General features: G+C 39.6%; 1 protein-coding gene across 7 annotated transcripts in view; it reads left to right on the forward strand.

The window, feature by feature from the left end:
- The window catches only part of LOC127004165 (dual specificity protein phosphatase 3-like), a 19,368-nt gene extending 2,752 nt beyond the window's left edge, over positions 1-16,616 (forward strand). Inside the window, exons 1-11 of one of the 7 annotated variants that reach the window (XM_050871639.1) lie at positions 735-868; positions 2,516-2,781; positions 3,967-4,099; positions 4,350-4,547; positions 5,530-5,668; positions 6,739-6,853; positions 7,407-7,515; positions 7,814-7,930; positions 8,171-8,392; positions 15,739-15,885; positions 16,233-16,616. In XM_050871639.1, the coding sequence (XP_050727596.1) occupies positions 4,505-4,547; positions 5,530-5,668; positions 6,739-6,853; positions 7,407-7,515; positions 7,814-7,930; positions 8,171-8,392; positions 15,739-15,755 (762 nt within the window). In that variant the 5' untranslated portion in view covers positions 735-868; positions 2,516-2,781; positions 3,967-4,099; positions 4,350-4,504 and the 3' untranslated portion in view covers positions 15,756-15,885; positions 16,233-16,616. The other 6 variants (XM_050871638.1, XM_050871642.1, XM_050871644.1 and 3 more) reach the window with 6 other exon arrangements.
- The last annotated feature ends 2,146 nt before the right edge of the window (positions 16,617-18,762 follow it).

Raw genomic sequence — 18,762 nt, forward strand, 5'->3', positions numbered from 1 at the left:
AACAAGATAATACAAAAATAAGCGCAACTCAACAACATTCGGTGAAACTTTTGCTGTTGCCTTTGACATCTTCAAAGCTTTTGACAGTCTGGCACAAATCTTTGCTTTCCAAACTACCCTCCTACGGATTCTATCCCTCTCTGTACTTTCATCTCTAGTTTGCTTTCTGGCCGATCTATTTTTTGCTGTAGTAGACGGTCACTGTTTTTCCCCTAAACCTATCAAGTGGTGTCCCACAAGGCTCTGTCCAGTATGATCTTTCCAAAACAAACTGCCCTATTCACTCTTGTGCCGATGGTTCTATTCTGCATTACTCAACATCTTTAATTTGACACAAGACCCTCCCAAGAGGAACTACATGATTCCAGAACGCCTACCCTCAGACCTTACTATCATTTCCGATTGTAGAAAATAAAATCCGTGGAAACACCGCTGGGAGTATGGGCAGCGAGTGAGTGAAGTAATGTCACGGCGGCCAATGTGTTCCGCGGGTCCTCATTAGTTAGAATTTAGTGCAGTAACTATTAGCTTATGGAAAATTAAAGTAATATATATATATATATATATATATATATATATATATATATATATATATATATATATATATATATATATATATATATAGTGTGTGTGTGTGTGTCTTTGAATACTAGTCCGTGAGTGCGTGCGTCCGCTCCGTTCGTCCTTTGGTGTGCTCGGAGCCAGGGTTCGCACAGGGCCGCCCCCTGACGGACAAGCCTCATCATTAGCGGAGTCAGTCTTCCATAGCGCCAGTGGATGAGCAGGTGTTGCTCTTGTTCGCCGAATTTTCATGTAGTGCTTTGATGACTGATTAAATCAAGCAACTATTGCATCAGAGATGTCCAAGGTTGGTGCAGAACCATTGTCACATTATCCGGCGGGCACACGCACGGCTGTCACGGTCAGCTGTCTGGCGCCCTACGAAAAGATGGCGGACCGCGCCATCCAAAGCGCACCCCGACACTGGGCCAGCAGGTGCTTCCTTAACAAGATTGCAGGCGACCCCTTGGGAGGAGCAGACGCAATCAAAACAGAGCCAGGACGTTCCTGGGAGATCTGAATGTGCTGTGAAGTGGAGGGCGGGGTGGCCTGTCCAGCTTCTTCCCCGTGAACACAACAGAGGCAGGGCTGTCCTTGCCTCACCACCTTGCGACACTTGCATGGACTGGGGACTAGGCAGAGGTGTGGATCCAAGTCATTTTGAAGTAGCTTGCTGAAAGAAACAGTATAGTATGCTGGCGTGTGTAACGAGGAAACCGATACCTTGGAAAATTTCACATACCTTGGTTTCATTAGTAAGTCTTACGGTGGCTCTATTTTGGCCTATGGTGTAATGGACGCAGCACGAGTGCATGGCATTATAGATGCCCGCCAGGACAAAGATCCGGATCTTCCATTCACAGGCTCCCCCTGTCTTTTTCTATGGGTGTGAGACATGGACACTGAATAGTGACTGTAAAGAGGCAGATTGATGCCTTTGGTAAGTGCCTAGGAAGAATCATGGGATATCGTTGGAATGACTGTGTCTTAAAGTAGTGATTGCTCTGTGAGACTGATTATAAGCCCATTAGGTACCTACTTAGTTCGTGAATGCCACCTTCGGCTATATGGACATGTGGCACATTGCCCAGAAGCTGACCCTGCTCACCATGATGTCTATAACAAACAACCCCGAGTGGAGGAGGCTAATGGGAAGCCCACAGAGTTCATGGCTTGAGCCATTTGACAGAGCCTGCCTTGAGGTACTTTGGATGGGAAGGGGGCCTGCATGGAGATTTGCTTGGGGAGAATCCCAGGGTGAGTTAGGCAACACACTCCCGTGGCACATCCCCCAAATGGCTGATTAATTGATATTTCTTCCTGCCCCAGATGGGTTATAATTCAGTAAATGAACCACTCAATATTTCTTAGATTAAATAATCTATGGGTAGTCTAGGGAAATTGGCAATGAGGTTACAGGCATTTGGTATGGTGCCAGATCACAGAAGGAAGATTCATGACCATCTGGATACCAGATGTGGACATAAGGGGACATTTGAAATTGATACTTCATTTTACCATTGATTTGGTAGCATTCATAAGATTATTTCCAACAGGCTTATAGAAATTTCAAATTTGGATCAATTTCAGCACATACACAACAACTTTAGACATATTTGGCAACCTTATAGAATGTGGGAAATTCTCTGCCCAAGCAGAATGAAGCATTCTGACAATTCCTGGATGGCAGAGACCTTCAGGAATGGCTGTCAGGTTTGATCATGCAATAGCTCTGCAGAAAACCTGAGGAAAGGTGCCAGGAACTATGTTGTATCTGCCTGTCCGATACCTAATGGAATAGCTGAATATTGTCAGTCTTCACCTTTGTTCTTCTGTGACTCCAGCATGAATGTGCCTGACAGCTAGTCTGTCACAATAGTGAAGTGCCACCCCAGCAACAGGTGAGACCACTTCCTCCCAGCTTTAATAATTGCAGTTGCCTCTTTCTTGACAGGATGATAATAACTCACTGCCAGATAACATCCGACACATGAAAGACACTGGTCAGCCAGCGTGATTTGGAGTAGCAGACACAGCCACATCTGATGCATCACACTCCACAACAAACAGGATGACATGAACAATGCTATTCAGTGCAGCTTTTCCAAGCTTATTCTTCAAAGTATCAGTAGCTGAAAAAGATTTTTGAGCAAGAGGAAAAGACATAGCCTTTTAGAGAGGCTGTGCTGTATCTGAGGATTCCAGCATCCACATAGCATAGTAAGCAAGCATGCCAAGCACATGTAAATCTAGTCACGTTGGGGGATAGCAAAGGTTTTAACCTTTTGGGAGCTGGTTTGAATGACTGTATTTCCAAGCTGATTAACCAGGAGACTGATACCGTATTTGATTTTATTCTAACAGGTGTTTGACATATTTCACAGAATGATCACCATCAAATTAATTTGCAACTTCTAAAGCATCTGTGATAACTCAAACTAACAACAATAAACTGAAAAACAAATTCTAGGCTGACAATTTTGTTACAACAAAGTTGAAGGCATGTATACCTGCGAGGTGCTCCATTTTCTTTGCAATGAAAGCACACATCCCTTCTCTCCATGCTTTGCAAGAATTGTAAAACATAATATCTAGAGTAGCAGAGTAGTTATTTTACTTGTCATCAACTTTTATGTTGCATTTGTCCCATCAGAATAATTTACTGATTTTGGGGTCAGTTTGTGGGAAGGACTTTTTTTTTTTTTTTTTTTTTTTTTTTTTTTTTTTTTTTTTTTACGTTATCATCATGAGCAGTAAAGATTTGCTATCTCAAGCTATATTGAAACTATTAAAATGAAACTAGTATTTAGTATGATAACAACATGAATGTGGAACACTATTGGCTGATAGGGGACTATTTCAGAAAAGCAAACTATAGATTCCAACTAAATATTTGAACTTTGCATGCCACCCTGAAGAATGACTCAGTGCTTATGTTCTTAGCACCAATTTTGGAATTTTGGTCCTTCCCAGTTTGCTCACATCCCAGAACAGGAATGACAGTAACAAGCTGAATATGGAAATCCAAACTACCCGTTACTCACCTCTTACTTACAAGATAGTGCTTTTAATCTTTAGAAAATTGCTCAAATATTGTTTTAATTCAAGCTTTACTATTTAACATGTTGCTAAATGGATAAGAAATAGTTTTATCGACTATGAAATGCTTATAATATGTATATGAACATGGGCCATACTTTTATATTGTATTTGGTTGATGCTTGAATATTTTGTCTACAAAAATTATGCAAATAATTATAAAGACTACTACAAGACAGTTGCGATGATCTGTTCACTTCTAAATTTACTTTTTTATCATTTATTTATTTATTTATTTATTATTTTTTTTCCTTCATGAAAAATTCTTAGGAATGCTATCAGGTTTAATACTTAGTTATTTTTCAGCCTAGAGTCATCCTCCTCCAGCGAGGGCAGCGCATGGTGAGGGGCAGCCCAGTGGTGGAGCCTTCCTTCTACACTTGACATCAGCCTCACTCCATGCATTGGCACTATAGCAATATCCTTCTGTTTCCATGAGGTTTCTAGTCTTTCTTTTTCTGATTTTGTTTCCTATTTTCTCATTTTCACTTAAAATCCCTATCTTATCTTTGCCAAGTATAATGCTTCTATTTTGTCATCTCTGTCTCAAAGTATTTATTACATCAAGAGCACAATTTTGTGTTTTCATTAATTTTGGTATTACAGCATTAGGAAATAATCATTATATAACTTGAAATCACTTGCATTATTCACTGATTGGTAACAATGTCTTTTGCTTTATGTTGAAGAAAGCCACAAGAAAGGAGGCAAGTTCAAGTAAGGAGCGTAATGGAGGCTTCACTAGTGTTCTAAAGGAAAGTTGTTGGGGAGCAGGCCAGCTAGCCACCTATCTCCTCTCTCTCCTCCCACTCTTATAAAGAAAAGACAATCATTCAACAGCACCATGGGGATGCAGATGAATAGCAATGACAGTGAACTTCCTTCATGTAAGTTCCATTCATGTTTGTGCCAGTAAGTGGCTTTGCTGTTAATTGTTGTACCTTATTTCACTCTGTTCAGCTTTGTATGTGAAATTACAGTTTCACTTTGATAACATTTAAATTCAGTGCTGCCATTATCCCTTTACAAAGGCAGATGTTCAGTAAATTTTGCTCTGAAAATGCAGCTTTGAATAAATCTTAAATCTATAAAAAACATGTTCAGTAGAGTTGCCTAATATGCATGATCTTATTAACCATCTTGCATGGACAGCTAGTTGATGAACGAGGTGGATAAGGAAAGACCCATCTGCCTGATCCAATCTCTAAATTGATCAAACTTGTAAGTGAAAATACATACCATCACACTACGGCATCATCTGTCTCAATTTAACTCTTCACCATTGTATTTATCCACTGGCATAACGAATATACAACTCCGTGGTCTAGTGGTTAGTGTGCCCAGCTGTAAATCCGCTGCCCCAGGCAGAATGTTTCGAAAAAGATTAATTCTCCCAAATATATAATTTTCTCATGTGCTTCAAAAAGTGAAGAAACACCTCCGACACCTCGTGGATAGCACTGGATCCATTCCTTTGTTGTTTTCCCATGATAGGGCAGGAAATTTGCTAGCCTTCATCTCATGGAGGGTTCTGGTCATGATAACAGAAAATATGATGAATTAAAGAGTAACTAGAAAAATCACAGCACAAAGTAATTTATTGAACTGAGCCAGCAGTGTCCAGCATCCAATCTCAGTGGCCTGAGTTCAAATCCCGACAGATTGTTGGGGAAAAACTTATCCTCCTGAATACATCAATTTCACCTGTGGTTCAATAAGTGGAAATAACCCCAAGGTAAGAATTTCTTATACATGAGTTTCTATTGTCCATATTCTCTTATATTAGGCAATTCTGCTGTATGATGAAAGGGAAAAAATACATCTAATATAGCCTTTAATCTTGTCCCTGTCTGTTTCCCTCTATTGTAGATTTTGAAGATTTGAGGGAAATAGTAATGACTGTGGAGCCCCGCCTCCGCCCTATCCCTGAGATGAGGATGCACGTGTCTCGGTTCTTGGATGGTGCTGATATGGATGAGGTTTATCCAGATCTTTTCCTTGGAGACTGGTAAGAATGAATATCACTTTGTCCATTATCTCATCATGTGCAAACACTTCATTGTACTGTCATAATGATTTACATTACCTGCCTACCTCTTTATTTAGTATAGTGCTCTCACATTTTGCATGTAATTGGTGCCCCAAAAAGTTTGTAAAATGTACATTCAATAAATGTGAAGTGAATCATTAGAAAATGCAATAGCTTTTGAGCTGGCATATTTGGATGGATTATTCATCATAATTACCATCATTTTCATCTTTCTTCCCAACTTTGTACTCTTTATTTTACTTTGCCTGCTAAGGCTAATAGGAAATGGGGAGAATTTAAAGCTTATGCAAGCATACTTAACAATAGCTGAGCATCAGTTTATGCACTTGCAAAATGTGAGTATTTATTGTAAAATCTGAACTTCGGTTATTACTTTGGTTATTACTAAATGCAATTTCAAGAAATGAGAACGTGCAAAATGAGTGAGCACTACTTATTTTATTTTTACTTTGTCATGCTTAGCTTATCTCCATTTGCTTGTGGTTTTACACTTGCTGCTGTGGGTTGCCTAGACACCTATGAGGATTTGGAAAGTAGGGAATGAGGAGCACATTCCACAATTGCAGTGCGTTTAATTAGCTGCTGAACATCATCATTACCACAGTATCTCACTCTGACTTTTTTTTATTGTAGACAAAGCAAGGCCATAACTGATCTATGTTCATACCAATACTCTGCTGGCTGGACAGGTAGCAATATGTTTCTCTGCCTTGGTGGGGATTTAGTTTGTAAAAAGGAAAGTTTCATATATTTTTCTTTCATTCATGTTACAGATTTATTTACCATATATGGTAGTCAGTGTTTTGCATATTTCTCTTGGTAGAGGAACCCAAAACATATTTTAAACCAAAAGTCACAAGGCCAACTTGAATGTATTTGAAATTCAGTTGTACAATAGAGGATTTTTCCTGTCTTTTGTTGTATGTTCATTTCAACTAAGTTATTTTACTTCATGCATCCCTGTTAAATGAATTTGTTTAAATATGGGAAGTTTTGAATACAACCTTCTTATGGGTTACTGTTTTCAGTGATGCTGCAATGAATGAATCATACCTCCTCAAGAATCGTATCACTCATGTTCTCAATGCAGCCGGCAACGCCCACGGCCCAGCTCCAGTAAAGACAGGCCCAAACTTCTACAAGGTCAGGCACTTAATGTTTCTTAATCAGTTGTAATGACTTCTTTATTGCATACAGGGGTGTCACCACAAGGGGGCACCAGGGGCCATGTCCCTTGCTTTTCAATGGTGTCCCTTTTCAAGCATCACCAAGTAGGGGCAGAGTGAGCGCTTCTCAAAAATGTCTCCTGTTTGGGTCTAAAGTTCCCATATTTAATTACTTTTAAAATTTTTCATCATTACAATGTTCAACAAATTTCTCCCCAACGGTCAGTTTTATGTTCTGGTATGGTAATTTGACATTCAGTGAGGCACAGCTGTTTATTCTCCATTCTTCCTTGATTTATACCAGACTAACAAGGTGACCTACAGTTGCTTTCAAGTTCTTATTATTATCATGTCTGCAAGCCCATTTTGTTCTCACTGTTCATTATATATCAGAAACATTACCTTCTGTAAAACTATTGAAATCTTCATTACCAGTTAAGTCAACTTTTACATGACACTGAGTGACTGTCACATGAGTGTCAATAGCACTTAAATATCCAGCATATAGAATCTGTTTGCATTGCTTGCAGAGTCCATCTATCAAATACTTGGGATTGAACCTCATTGATCTCCCATTCATCAATATTTCTGTGCACTTTGAAAGGGCTTCAGTGTTTATTGAAGAAGCTCTTAAGTCAGGTTAGTAAATTGATGTACTTACACATTTTCTTTGTTCTGCAGAATCATATCATAATACTTAGCTATATTTTAGATAATATTATGATTATATTTTCAGTTTATATCAGGCAAGTCTTTAGGAATCAACGTGTCTGGAGTTATTGTTCTAATAATTTTGTCAGTGTTCATATTCTAAAGCACCTATTTTCTTTTTGCCTATGATTTCAAATTTAAAGGGAATAATGTAGAACTTGAAAGCAAATAAAATTTCCTTTCATAAGATGGTTACTCATTCTTCATTCGTTATTTTTACCTGCAGGCAGGGTCCTGGTACACTGCCGGCAGGGGCGATCAAGGTCCGCTGCTATTGTGGTGGCCTTCCTAATGATGTATCGAGGGATGACGGCTGCTGCTGCCCTCACCATGATCAGGAAAAGTATGCCCAAGTAACTCACTTAACTCTTTTAAGGAAATTTTCTACTACTGAGAAGCTTGCAAAATGCTCATGAATTACTTGAACAGTCATACAGTAGTCTTTCATTTCTTACACCAAAGCGGTAGACTCATAAGAGTAAAAGGTTACTTTGCGTCTGTAATAAAGGGATTACAATTGCATTACTTTGAAATAATCAGCTCACCAATACTTTTCCGAGTTTAAGGCTTTTCCCTCTTCCAGAACGTGAGATTCGACCAAATAATGGCTTCTTACAGCATCTGGCAAACCTTGACTTGAAACTCTTCCAAATTAAGCTTGAAAAGATGAGAGAAGAATCTTCCTCTTCCTCTGCCTCTTCCTCCTCCTCTTCATTACCACAACCATCACCATTATCATCACCAGAACAAAATAATAAGAAGGAAAGTGAGTCAAATGAGGAAGATGACGACTGTGAGGAAGAAGGTGAGGAGTGTAAAGAAAGTGAGGAAGAGGAGGGGAAGGAGGAGGGGAAGGAGGAGGAGGAGAAGGAGGAGGGGAAGGAGGAGGAGGAGAAGGAGGAGGAGGAGAAGGAGGAGGAGGAGGAAGAGACGGAGATGGAGACGGAGAAGGAGAAAGAGGAGGAGAAGATGGAGAAGGAGGAGGAGGAAGAGGAGGAGGAAAAAGAGGAAGAGGAAGGGGAAGAGGAAGAGGAAGAGGAAGAGGAAGAGGAGGAGGAGGAGGAGGAAGAGGAAGGGGAAGAGGAAGAGGAGGAGGAAAAAGAAGGGGAAGAGGAAGGGGAAGAGCAAGAGGAGGAGGAGGAGGAGGAGGAGGAGGAGGAGGAGGAGGAGGAGGAGGAGGAGGAAGAGGACGAGGAAGAGGAAGAGGAGGAGGAGGAGGAGGAGGAGGAGGAGGAGGAGGAGGAGGAGGAGGAGGAGGAGGAGGAGGAGGAGGAGGTGGTGGAGGAAAAGAAAGAGGAGGTGGAGGAGAAGAAAGAGGAGGTGGAGGAAAAGAAAGAGGAGGTGGAGGAGAAGAAAGAGGAGGAGGAGGAGGAGGAGAAGAAGGAGGAGGAGAAGAAGGAGGAGGAGGAGGAGAAGAACAAGGAGGAGGAGAAGGTAAAGGAGAGGAAGATGGAGAAGGAGAAGGATAAGGAGAAAGAGGAGGAGAAAAGAGAAAAAGAAAAGGAGGAGGAGGAGAAGGTGAAGGAGAGGAAGATGGAGGAGATAGAGAAGGAGAAAGAGGAGGAGGAGAAAAGAGAAAAGGAAAAGGAAAAAGAGGAGGAGGAGGAGGAGGAAGAGGAAGAGGAGGAGGAAGAAGAAGAAGAGGTGGAGGAGGAGGAGGAAGAAGTGGAGGAGGAGGAAAGTGAGGAGTATGAAACAGCAAGTGAGGAGGAGGAGAGTGAGGAGGAAGAGTATGAAGAAGCGAGTGAGGAGGGAAGTGAGGAAGAGGATGAAGAAGAGAGTGCGGAGGAAAGTGAGGAAGAGAGTGAGGAAGAGGGCGAAGAAGAGAGCGAAGAAGAAAGTGAAGAGGAGAGTGAGTCCAGCTCCAGTAACAGTAATCGTTGAATCTGGATCATGACGGTTGGTTCTCAGTCCTTCGTACAGAGGTAACACAGAGTATCTTCCAGTCGTAGATGTAGTAGAAGAGTAGTGTTATGTAGTTAGTAGGACCAGGATTACAATGCTCAAGATTTGATAGTACAATACAAATATGGTTGGTATTACGAGTACTGTAGATGGGGGTGGTAGACATTAGCCTACTAATGCCAACTGTACCACACGTATGTACATCTTATTTTATCACCATACTGAAACTCGTCACCATTGTCTGGAAAAAACCCACCTTGAAAATGTATCTTCTTGCTGCTTCATCACTAGAGATACACAGAGAAACAAAATATCATTTAAAACCCTCTTCATCTATGGTTTTGTGTGAGCCTTGTTCATTAGGTTCAGTTTGTGCAGTACTTAGTGTTGGGATACAGTCAGATGCCAAACACAATATTAAGCAAGTGCCACGTGCTGCATTTTGAGTCACTAAGTAAGACTCAGCAGTGGCATCAAGAATAAACTGATTGTAGCGTTAAGAAAGTAAATTGCATTGCAGAAAGTTATCTAAAAGCCAGCCTGTTATACAAAGGATTTTCTCATCATTATTGCACTGTATACAGTAGAGCCTTAATTAACTGAATTGATTTATTCCTTGATGACAGAATAAGCACAACACTAGGCTCTAACCAGCCATGAGAACAATCTGGGTTTTGTAGTGGCTTCTCAACTCAACCACATCCAGACTACCAACCTATCTAGAAAAATCAGCTGAGTGCAGTAAACCACTGTGTATGGCTTTTACTCATTATGAGAAAGCATTTGACTCACACTCAGAGGCAAGGCATGGATAGTGTGGGCATAATTTGGCCCACAGGTCAAATTTTACTTCCTGGACATTTTTTCATCGCATAGAAAGATTTTTTTTCTTCTTCCTTAGAAAGGATCATTAACAGCTAGGTATTGGCTGGCTGTACCAGCAAGATCATCTCTATACTTAATTTTCATGCCAGTTATTTTTGGGGGGAAAATTCAAAGTTATAATGTTTGCATATACAAAAATATGACCTATAAAAAATTTAGTTTTTCTACAATACAGTACCCCATATTTTTATTAATACCATGCAAATTGAAAAGTAGATGCATTTTTTCTGTATTTTATGCTAGTTTTGAGAAAAGCACGAATGAAGTTTTGTTTCCATTTTCTAACCCCAATGAAGTTACAATGTTGCAAGCATACTTTTATGTGAATATTATCGGTTGTGGGTTCAGTAATCAGATATAAATGCATGTATATAATGATCTGGCACCTGGTCCCCCTTAGAAAAGTAGTAGCCACTTAAGGGTGAGGGTTTCAGGACTCAACACGCCTCTCGTCATAGCCAGGTTCGATCAGAACTTACCTGGTGCATAAACTTGTGTGGTAGTGGCACTGTCTATCATTCTTTTCTTTTTCTTGGTCTTGGTTGGTGTTATTCTTTTTTCTTAGGGTTCTAATCCTTTTTCTATGTATATACATTTGTCCCAAACATCTGTTTAGTAGGTGGCACTTTCCATATCCAAAATTGTGTTGGTAGTTGAGGTTGTAGGTCAAGGTGAGGCAGCTGGTGATGTGGTGGGGGGTGACGTTGGATGCATGTTGGTGAGACAATGTGTAGTTAGATCCCTCCCACCACCTAGTGCTTTTCACTGCAGTCAAATGCTGGCGAAGCTGCATAACACACCTTCTTGCCTTAGAAAATGTACATGATAAAGCAGAGCAGAGCCCGTATTCCTCCCTCCTAATTTATTGCCGCACTGAGGCTGTAAAGCTGTAACATTCAGCTTCTCACACTAAGGCTTGCCAGTCAAGTTTCAAGATTCACTAGAGTGCTTTGACATGGGACTATTTTACATTATTTAATGAAAGAAACGTACAGTATTGACTCCAGCAAGTGCACCACAGTCAGTGCGCCGTGCCCACGTGGTGGGTATTTAAATCCCTTCACTATGGGCATTTCAGTTTACCTAAAACAACATTCAGTGCCTTAAGGCCAAGGTGTGTGATCAAAACTGTGCTAAACTCAATTTCATATACAGCAATACCTCACTTTATGAGTGCATTACTTTACAAGTGTTTTGATTTATGAGCAAAAAAAAAATCACCAAAAATGCCTTGGGTTACGAGCGGTGACTTGGTGTATGAGCATCCTATTTGTATAAGTCGAAGACGTGAGCATGGGTTCCCTATGTTCGCTGCAAAACAAGATTGAGAGAGGGAATAGGGTCTCAGTCCGCATTGTACACTAGCAGAGGTAGCACTTGCGCGCTCATGTCTGCTTACATTTTTGCTCTAGTGTGCAATTTTTGTGTTTTCAGCACTACACTTACTTACAGTTTTGATTTGTGAGCAAAATTCCAAAATGAATTAAGCTCGTAAACCGAAGTATGACTATTATCAATTTCTTTATATACAGTATATTCACGTAGTATTGTCCCTATAAATTGTCTGCATCCAAAGATAACATTACAGGAGTAAGTTATGAGATTGCTCATAGGACTAAAAAATATCAGCTTTATTGATGATAAGAAACACAAGCTAAGGATTTATATTTAAAACACTGCATATGTTTTATGTAAATATTATCCATTTTTGCTTAAATTACATGAGTGACCCCCAAAGTGCGCTGCCATCCATAGTGGCAAAATGATGAACCATGCACTAAGGTTTGGGAGATACAGAAAATAAGGTTGAGAGAGAAAAAGCACCTCTCGGAGGTAGATGGAGTATATTGACTTCAGTAAAAGAGAGGTCTGAACACATTCTCCTAATTTTATAAGGATTTTTCTATCTATATCTGTGATGCCCTGTTCCCCCACGGGATATTCCTTCATGGCCAGGGCAGAAGCATCTCCAACTTTCCCTGTTCTGGCACTCCCTCACACCACATTCAATACCTCACCTACCAACTTTCTCCCATATTGTTCCACTCTGTTGATCCATTTCACAGGTGGTCTGCCCATGACACCCTCTCCCTCAATCCTGTCCCCATATACACTTCACAAAGTCATCCTCGTTCATTCTCATCATTCTCCACTCTCACGGCACACTTTATTTTAACCCACCATATTTTTTTTAATATTGATATGTATCCTTTACCAATATAATCATTAAAGTATGTAGATTCAGGAGCTGTGTTTAAGAAATAATGTGTCAAAAATTAGCCAAGCCAGGAGGGGTTGAAAAAAAATAAATGTGATAAACTGTTGATGCACTATTTTATTTGTGTTTATATTAATGTTACAACTTTATACTTTTACCATAGGGAATTTCCACAGAACGAAGATTCTGTTCTTTTTTTATGTTAAGTGACAGTATCATAAAGTTAGGTGAGGGTGAAGTCTGCAAAGTCATCGATTGAAGATGAAGTGGACACAGTATGGCGGCTGACTCTCACGTGGTGGCCATCACGCCGTGACTATTGATTGCATGCTCTTGTGATAAGTCATTATATGTATACAAAGGATATGTTTAATTTCAATAGTTTTTATTTATGGTTTTGTAATTATGCATAAAAATATAGTTGTGGTTAATTTTGTAGTGACCCACCCAACATGGGAAGCAACCAAAACCCCACACGGCCATGTGGTCCTTTATTGGCCAAATGGGGAGCACTGGCCTCCCACCTCACTAATTGTGCTTCAGTTCCTGACCACAGCTAAGTTTATTTAAATTGGGCTTAGATGACTTTCCCATCTGTTTTAGAATCAGCAGAAGCTTATTCTGTTCTTGTGACTGGCTTAATATCACCTAGTAAGGAAAGAGAATTGCTCCTAACCCATATCCAAAGTGGAGTCAGCTAATGAAGATTGCTATTGACAGCAATCTTCTGCCTGAGCTTAGCAACATTGTTGGTAGGTTTCCATAACAAAAGCAGCTGACTGGGTGCACTGATGCCTTCAGTGAGTCATCAGACTCACCGCTAATCACAGTCGTTATAAAAAATTCAGCTAATCACAAGGCAGTTGCATCATCAACTGTGTTTAGAAATGTGTCTCACTCCACACCCCACAGTCAGCTCTGTCTTTATAAGATATAAGATATGATTGATAGACAGCCAAGGAAGGTACATTGGCCAAGATTCAGTGAGGCTGAGAAGCTTACCATAGTTGAAAAGGTGAAGAAGAAAGCAATTGTTATAGAGAAGGAAGACTTAAAAACTGGGGTGATGGACATGAGCTTGGTAGCAATAACACTAGTGGTAAGGGTAATGATGATGACGACAATGTCATGGAAAATATTACTTTACTAGTTGATTCTAATCAGCCACAAGAACAGAATTAACTTTATTGATTCTAAACCACATGGAAAATTTATCTAAGTCACGCTGAAATAAACTTTCCTGTGGCCAGGAATGATTGATACTAATTCAAGTAGCATTCCTTCAAACACTTGGCACTGCCGCGCCACACACACACACACACACAGGCATGTAGTAGACGTACAGTAATTTTTGTGTGTATATCACTTTTGTGTTGTTTAATTGGTTCAGTGTGTACATCTGTGTTTTATGGAAGAATTTGCTTCATGTACTTACAGACTTCTATTTCATTTGAAAACATTACATATGTTATTTCATTGAAATCTGATGAAGGTTGTACTAAATGAACCCTGGACAGCATGGCATCATACCATCCACAGCTGATGGTGAAAAGTATGTGCCTGAATAAGGCCTTCAAGTTTCCAGTAGTCAGCTCATTGCCAACTAAAGACAACTTTTACAACATTTCTTTGTATGTCACAATGGCATGCCACCATGTGGAGCTTTGGTCTCCAATAGATGGCATGTTGCCGGCTGGAGTAGTGTTATTCTAACTTTATTCTAGCAGTTGTAAAAAAATCAAATTTTTTGTAATTAATATTTTTTTGCATTACCTATTTGTTTACAATTCTGACTGAAAGGGTGTTACTGTACCTGCATAGACTATTTATCATCACACTTTGTTCTCATCCCTCACCACCTCAAGACAGTCATGTTGTTCTCATCCTTTACCACCTCAAAACAGTCTTAATAGCTGGGCTTGACAACTTTGTCATTTCTCCATGACTTTCATAGTCATTAGATATGCAATGTAAAATCAAAGCTGATGAGAATGAAATCTTTGCTATCACACAGTTCATTACTGTCATTTCATGAGTGTGTAAAGCAGTGTTCCTTGCAGTACTAGAAAGGATATTTGGAAAACATTAATGCAGCATGTACAGTAGCTGCATCCACTTGTGATACAGCGAATCAAGTCTGTGCGCCCAGCTCTGCCTGATGAAGGTGACTAGAAACTGGAGTGTTGCTGGACTGTTCTCACACATGAGGTGTGCATGATAACATCTTATTTAATGTCATGCTTTATGAGGTGTTCAATGTTTGACAGAGGTCCATGATGAACTTAACCATCTGTATATCATTTGGAGTCTATTTGAAATGTCTGTGTGATAAAGCTTACTTGTGGTAGTTACTTGGCAATTTGAACAAAAAGTTACATCGTGTAGTGTGTTGAAGTTGTATTTAAAATGTAGTAGTTCCCTGTCTTTTGCATGACTGTAGACATTGCTCAGAATCAAATGAGACTATAAAGTTTTATTTGGATAGGGACTGGTTTAAGGTGTTACTACAAACTAAAATTTTTGTCCTAGCAGTGACATGTCTGATGTTCTATTCCTGGTTTGTTGAGGCATAGCATTATCAGCAGCACAGGCCTACTTAATGCTTCATCTGATCATCTCAAGCTCAAGACATGTGTCCCCACTCATCTCAGGGTATTGAATTTATCATTCATCAACTGTGATTTCCTTTTGTTGCTCAGTAAATTGTTCATTGTTGCCACATGAGAAAAAGACACACTAGTCAACAGTATTCTTATTTACATAGGTGTAGGTGAGTGAAATATACATTTTTAGATTTTATGCAAAATTTATTCATAGTGAAAATTTTCATATAATGGGAGTAATATTGAATAGGGATGTTGAAATCAAGATTCTAATAGTATACAACTTTATTTGTAATTTCTTCTTACTTTTCTATTATTTTCAATCAAAACTAAATGGTTTCTAATAAATAAAATTTCTTATAATTAACAAAATACAGTACTGTATTGTAACTATTTACAAGTTAGTTCATGAAATTAAAGGAAGGATATATTATACGGTTTAACATGATTTGATGTGGTGTGGCTGCAGACCCTTTACTCTTAAGGTATAGGACTGTCCTGACTGTATGTAATGGGCTAATACAGTTCCTCTTTTTCCAGGTTTTCCTAGGTGCTAGCACAGCCTACTCACACTGGAGGACACACAGCCTGGTAGGCTGTGTGTCACCTATCCCTGTCCATAACTGAACAAAGGTCTATGAATTCAGCTTACTGGCAGGTGCCGCAGTACTGGGTCACCTTTTTAAGGTATGGTAAAAATATTTTTTTATGATGTGGCACCGCTCATGTTTGGCTCTATTGTAATCTGTCCTGAAAAATTAATGGGTGTGCTTATTTTGCCTGATTTGTAGATTACTGCATCTAGAATAAAGCCAAAAACATTAATTTTGATTTTCTATTAGGCATAGGATCTTTTTAAAATTTAATAGGTGTTTTCAGTGCCTATGTATTGAATGGGGTATGATGGCTAAGTTTGTAACACAGTTACCTACAATGCTGGTGATATCCATGTCTGTATGTTTCATCCGGGTGCAATGTTATATAGTCTGATGTATCTTAAAATATGTCCTCTTCATACCTTTCTGTCTTTGCAGATACGACTCTGAAACTGCTAGCTGTGTTTGGGCATAGTGAGGCTCTATCTCCACTACTAAGTTAGTCCTTCCCATGCAGATGAAATCATCTTGACAGATACTACGGTTTACCTCCCACATCTGTGTGTGTGTGTGCGTGGATAAAGAGTAAATTCAATTGAATGTAAAAATAAATGTATTAGCAAGTGCTGGGAACTGTGAGCTATGTGACACCAAAAACTAAAGTGATGTGGTGACAGAGACTTTTGAGTCCAAGAATAGTGTAAAACAGGACAGTACATTCTTGGAAAACTGATGATTTTCTGACACTGGGTATTCATGACCTATAACAATGTCACAAGGAAAGGCACAAGAATGATTCTAAATAAAGTCTTTTATAATTAATACCCTTATTTTACTTAAACGTAAGGAAGACTTAAAAAAAACAACAAAAAAAAAAAACATGGCAGCCATTAGCAAAGCCCAGGCATTAGTGTGTGGAGGAGGAGGAAGGGAGGCAAGGCACACAATCTCAACTCTGGATTTATGATTTGATACGAAAGTTGCGATGCATTCTCTTAAAAAATAAGAAATCATTCAGTTACAAGCTATTCAACACCACTCTAAAAAGATTGCATACAGCATGAATGGTTGTAAATGTCAAGAAAAAATAAGATATGGTAAAATATGTCTTGCCGGTCAGTGCATCCTCCTCATCCCAGTCACAAGTCTTGGAGGGTTTGGGGCCATGACAAAGTTACTGAGGGCAAAAATAAGTCAATCCTGAGACCAAGTCACAGATCACTGGACTACATTAAGCTGGGAACCTAGCATAAGAAATTGATGAGCACTTTGTTGTTTGGAAGTAAGTGCCCTTTGTGGAATTTTAAGGGGCACTTGAAGACAGCAAGAGTAAATATTCACACACCCAAACCATGTCCTTGTAAGCCCAAGACCAATAGTTTTCAAGAAAGAGCTTGAGACTACATATAAGCTCTATCTTGAGAACTCTTACCAGGATGAGGTTTGGCTGTGGGAATATTTATGCTCACTGTGTTTGAAACCCTTCTCTCAGTTCTCCACAGAAAACTCACGACTCGAAATTGCTCCATGATTAACTTTCTTTGGTGCCCTCTTATGTAACCCAATGACCTGTGCTATGGCTTCAGAATTCTAATACTATTTTTCCCATAATTGCTGAGAAACTTGAAGGCAGGGGGTACACTGACCAACAAGACATTTTTGTTCACCATGCAAGCTACAAAGGTGCTCAGGTTGTGTTGGTTGTAAGCTGGAGGCCATATCACATCTGATGGCCAAAATAGTCCACTAGTACAAAAGAACTAGGAGAGAGTGGAATTTAGTTCTCATTAAAGTACTAGATAAAAAAGGTTTGTGATGTCAAGGAAGATAAAGTGGAGGAGAATTACTACTACTACCACCACCTACTGCTGTAGCCATACCTACCAGAGCATTCCTAAAAAGGCAACTGGTAAAGAAGTGTTCCAGGGGTTGACATTCTCCACCTGCAGTCTCTTCTGATGTGGGAGATGGAAAGGGCTACTTTATCCATTGTGATGCTTCAAGAAGAAACCACCCGTCACAACATTTCTGTGGATACAAATCTTTGTTAAGAGAGCAAACTGGTTTATTTTTCACTTTCAGTTTAGATCTCAATGTTCTAACATGAAATCATATGCTAAAACTGTGGAGATATAAATTGCATGTAACTCATAGATTAATTCATTAGACCTGGCAAATACATCATAGAAATACAGATATTACAGTACAGGATACATCAACAACAAAATGGAGGCTCTGCTGCCGTGGCCACTGATTGAAGATTTGAGTTGCACAGAGAAAAATATTATTAAACCCTAAAATAGAATTCACCGCAGGGAATATAAAGCACCAGCAGGACTACTATGCAATATAACGTAAATAATATACACATGGGCATAGGAAAAATAATCCCAAGGAAAATATGATTTACTCCTAAAATTTTAATTGGTTATGTCTCCATATCTTGACTGGTCAAACTTAGGTTTAAACTACTTCAAAGTTTTGGACTGGATGATTCCCCTGTCTAGGCCATTCCACACTTCAGTGATGACTGATGCGAGTCTGGGTGGACGGTATCTACCGCTGTAGCATTGAAAATCCAGGAAAAATAAGGAGGCAGCGGATTTGGTTTTGGTGTGTCTACAGGAGCGTCCTCTCCAGCCTCCCTTCGATCCCCTCTGATGGAGTCTTTGAAGCAGTATCATGACACTCACCCATTACCAAAATCAGCCAATATACCTCTCTTAAATTGTTTCCCTGCACACTGCAAAGCAACAGAGGGTTTTAGTCTTCACCGCCGAGATGGTAAAGTTCCCGAGACAGTTGTGTGCACCTGAGATATGAAGCGCCTACGCTGAATATAGTGTTGGGCGACTGGGCGTATCGGTCGTTTGAACCTCCGAACAAATATCATGTCGATACTTGATATTGAGACTGAAAGCTTGACTATTATAAGTATTACTTAATAAACATAGGCCAAGAAATCGCA

Source organism: Eriocheir sinensis, chromosome 27 (assembly GCF_024679095.1).
Source record: "Eriocheir sinensis breed Jianghai 21 chromosome 27, ASM2467909v1, whole genome shotgun sequence".
NCBI lineage: Eukaryota > Metazoa > Arthropoda > Malacostraca > Decapoda > Varunidae > Eriocheir > Eriocheir sinensis.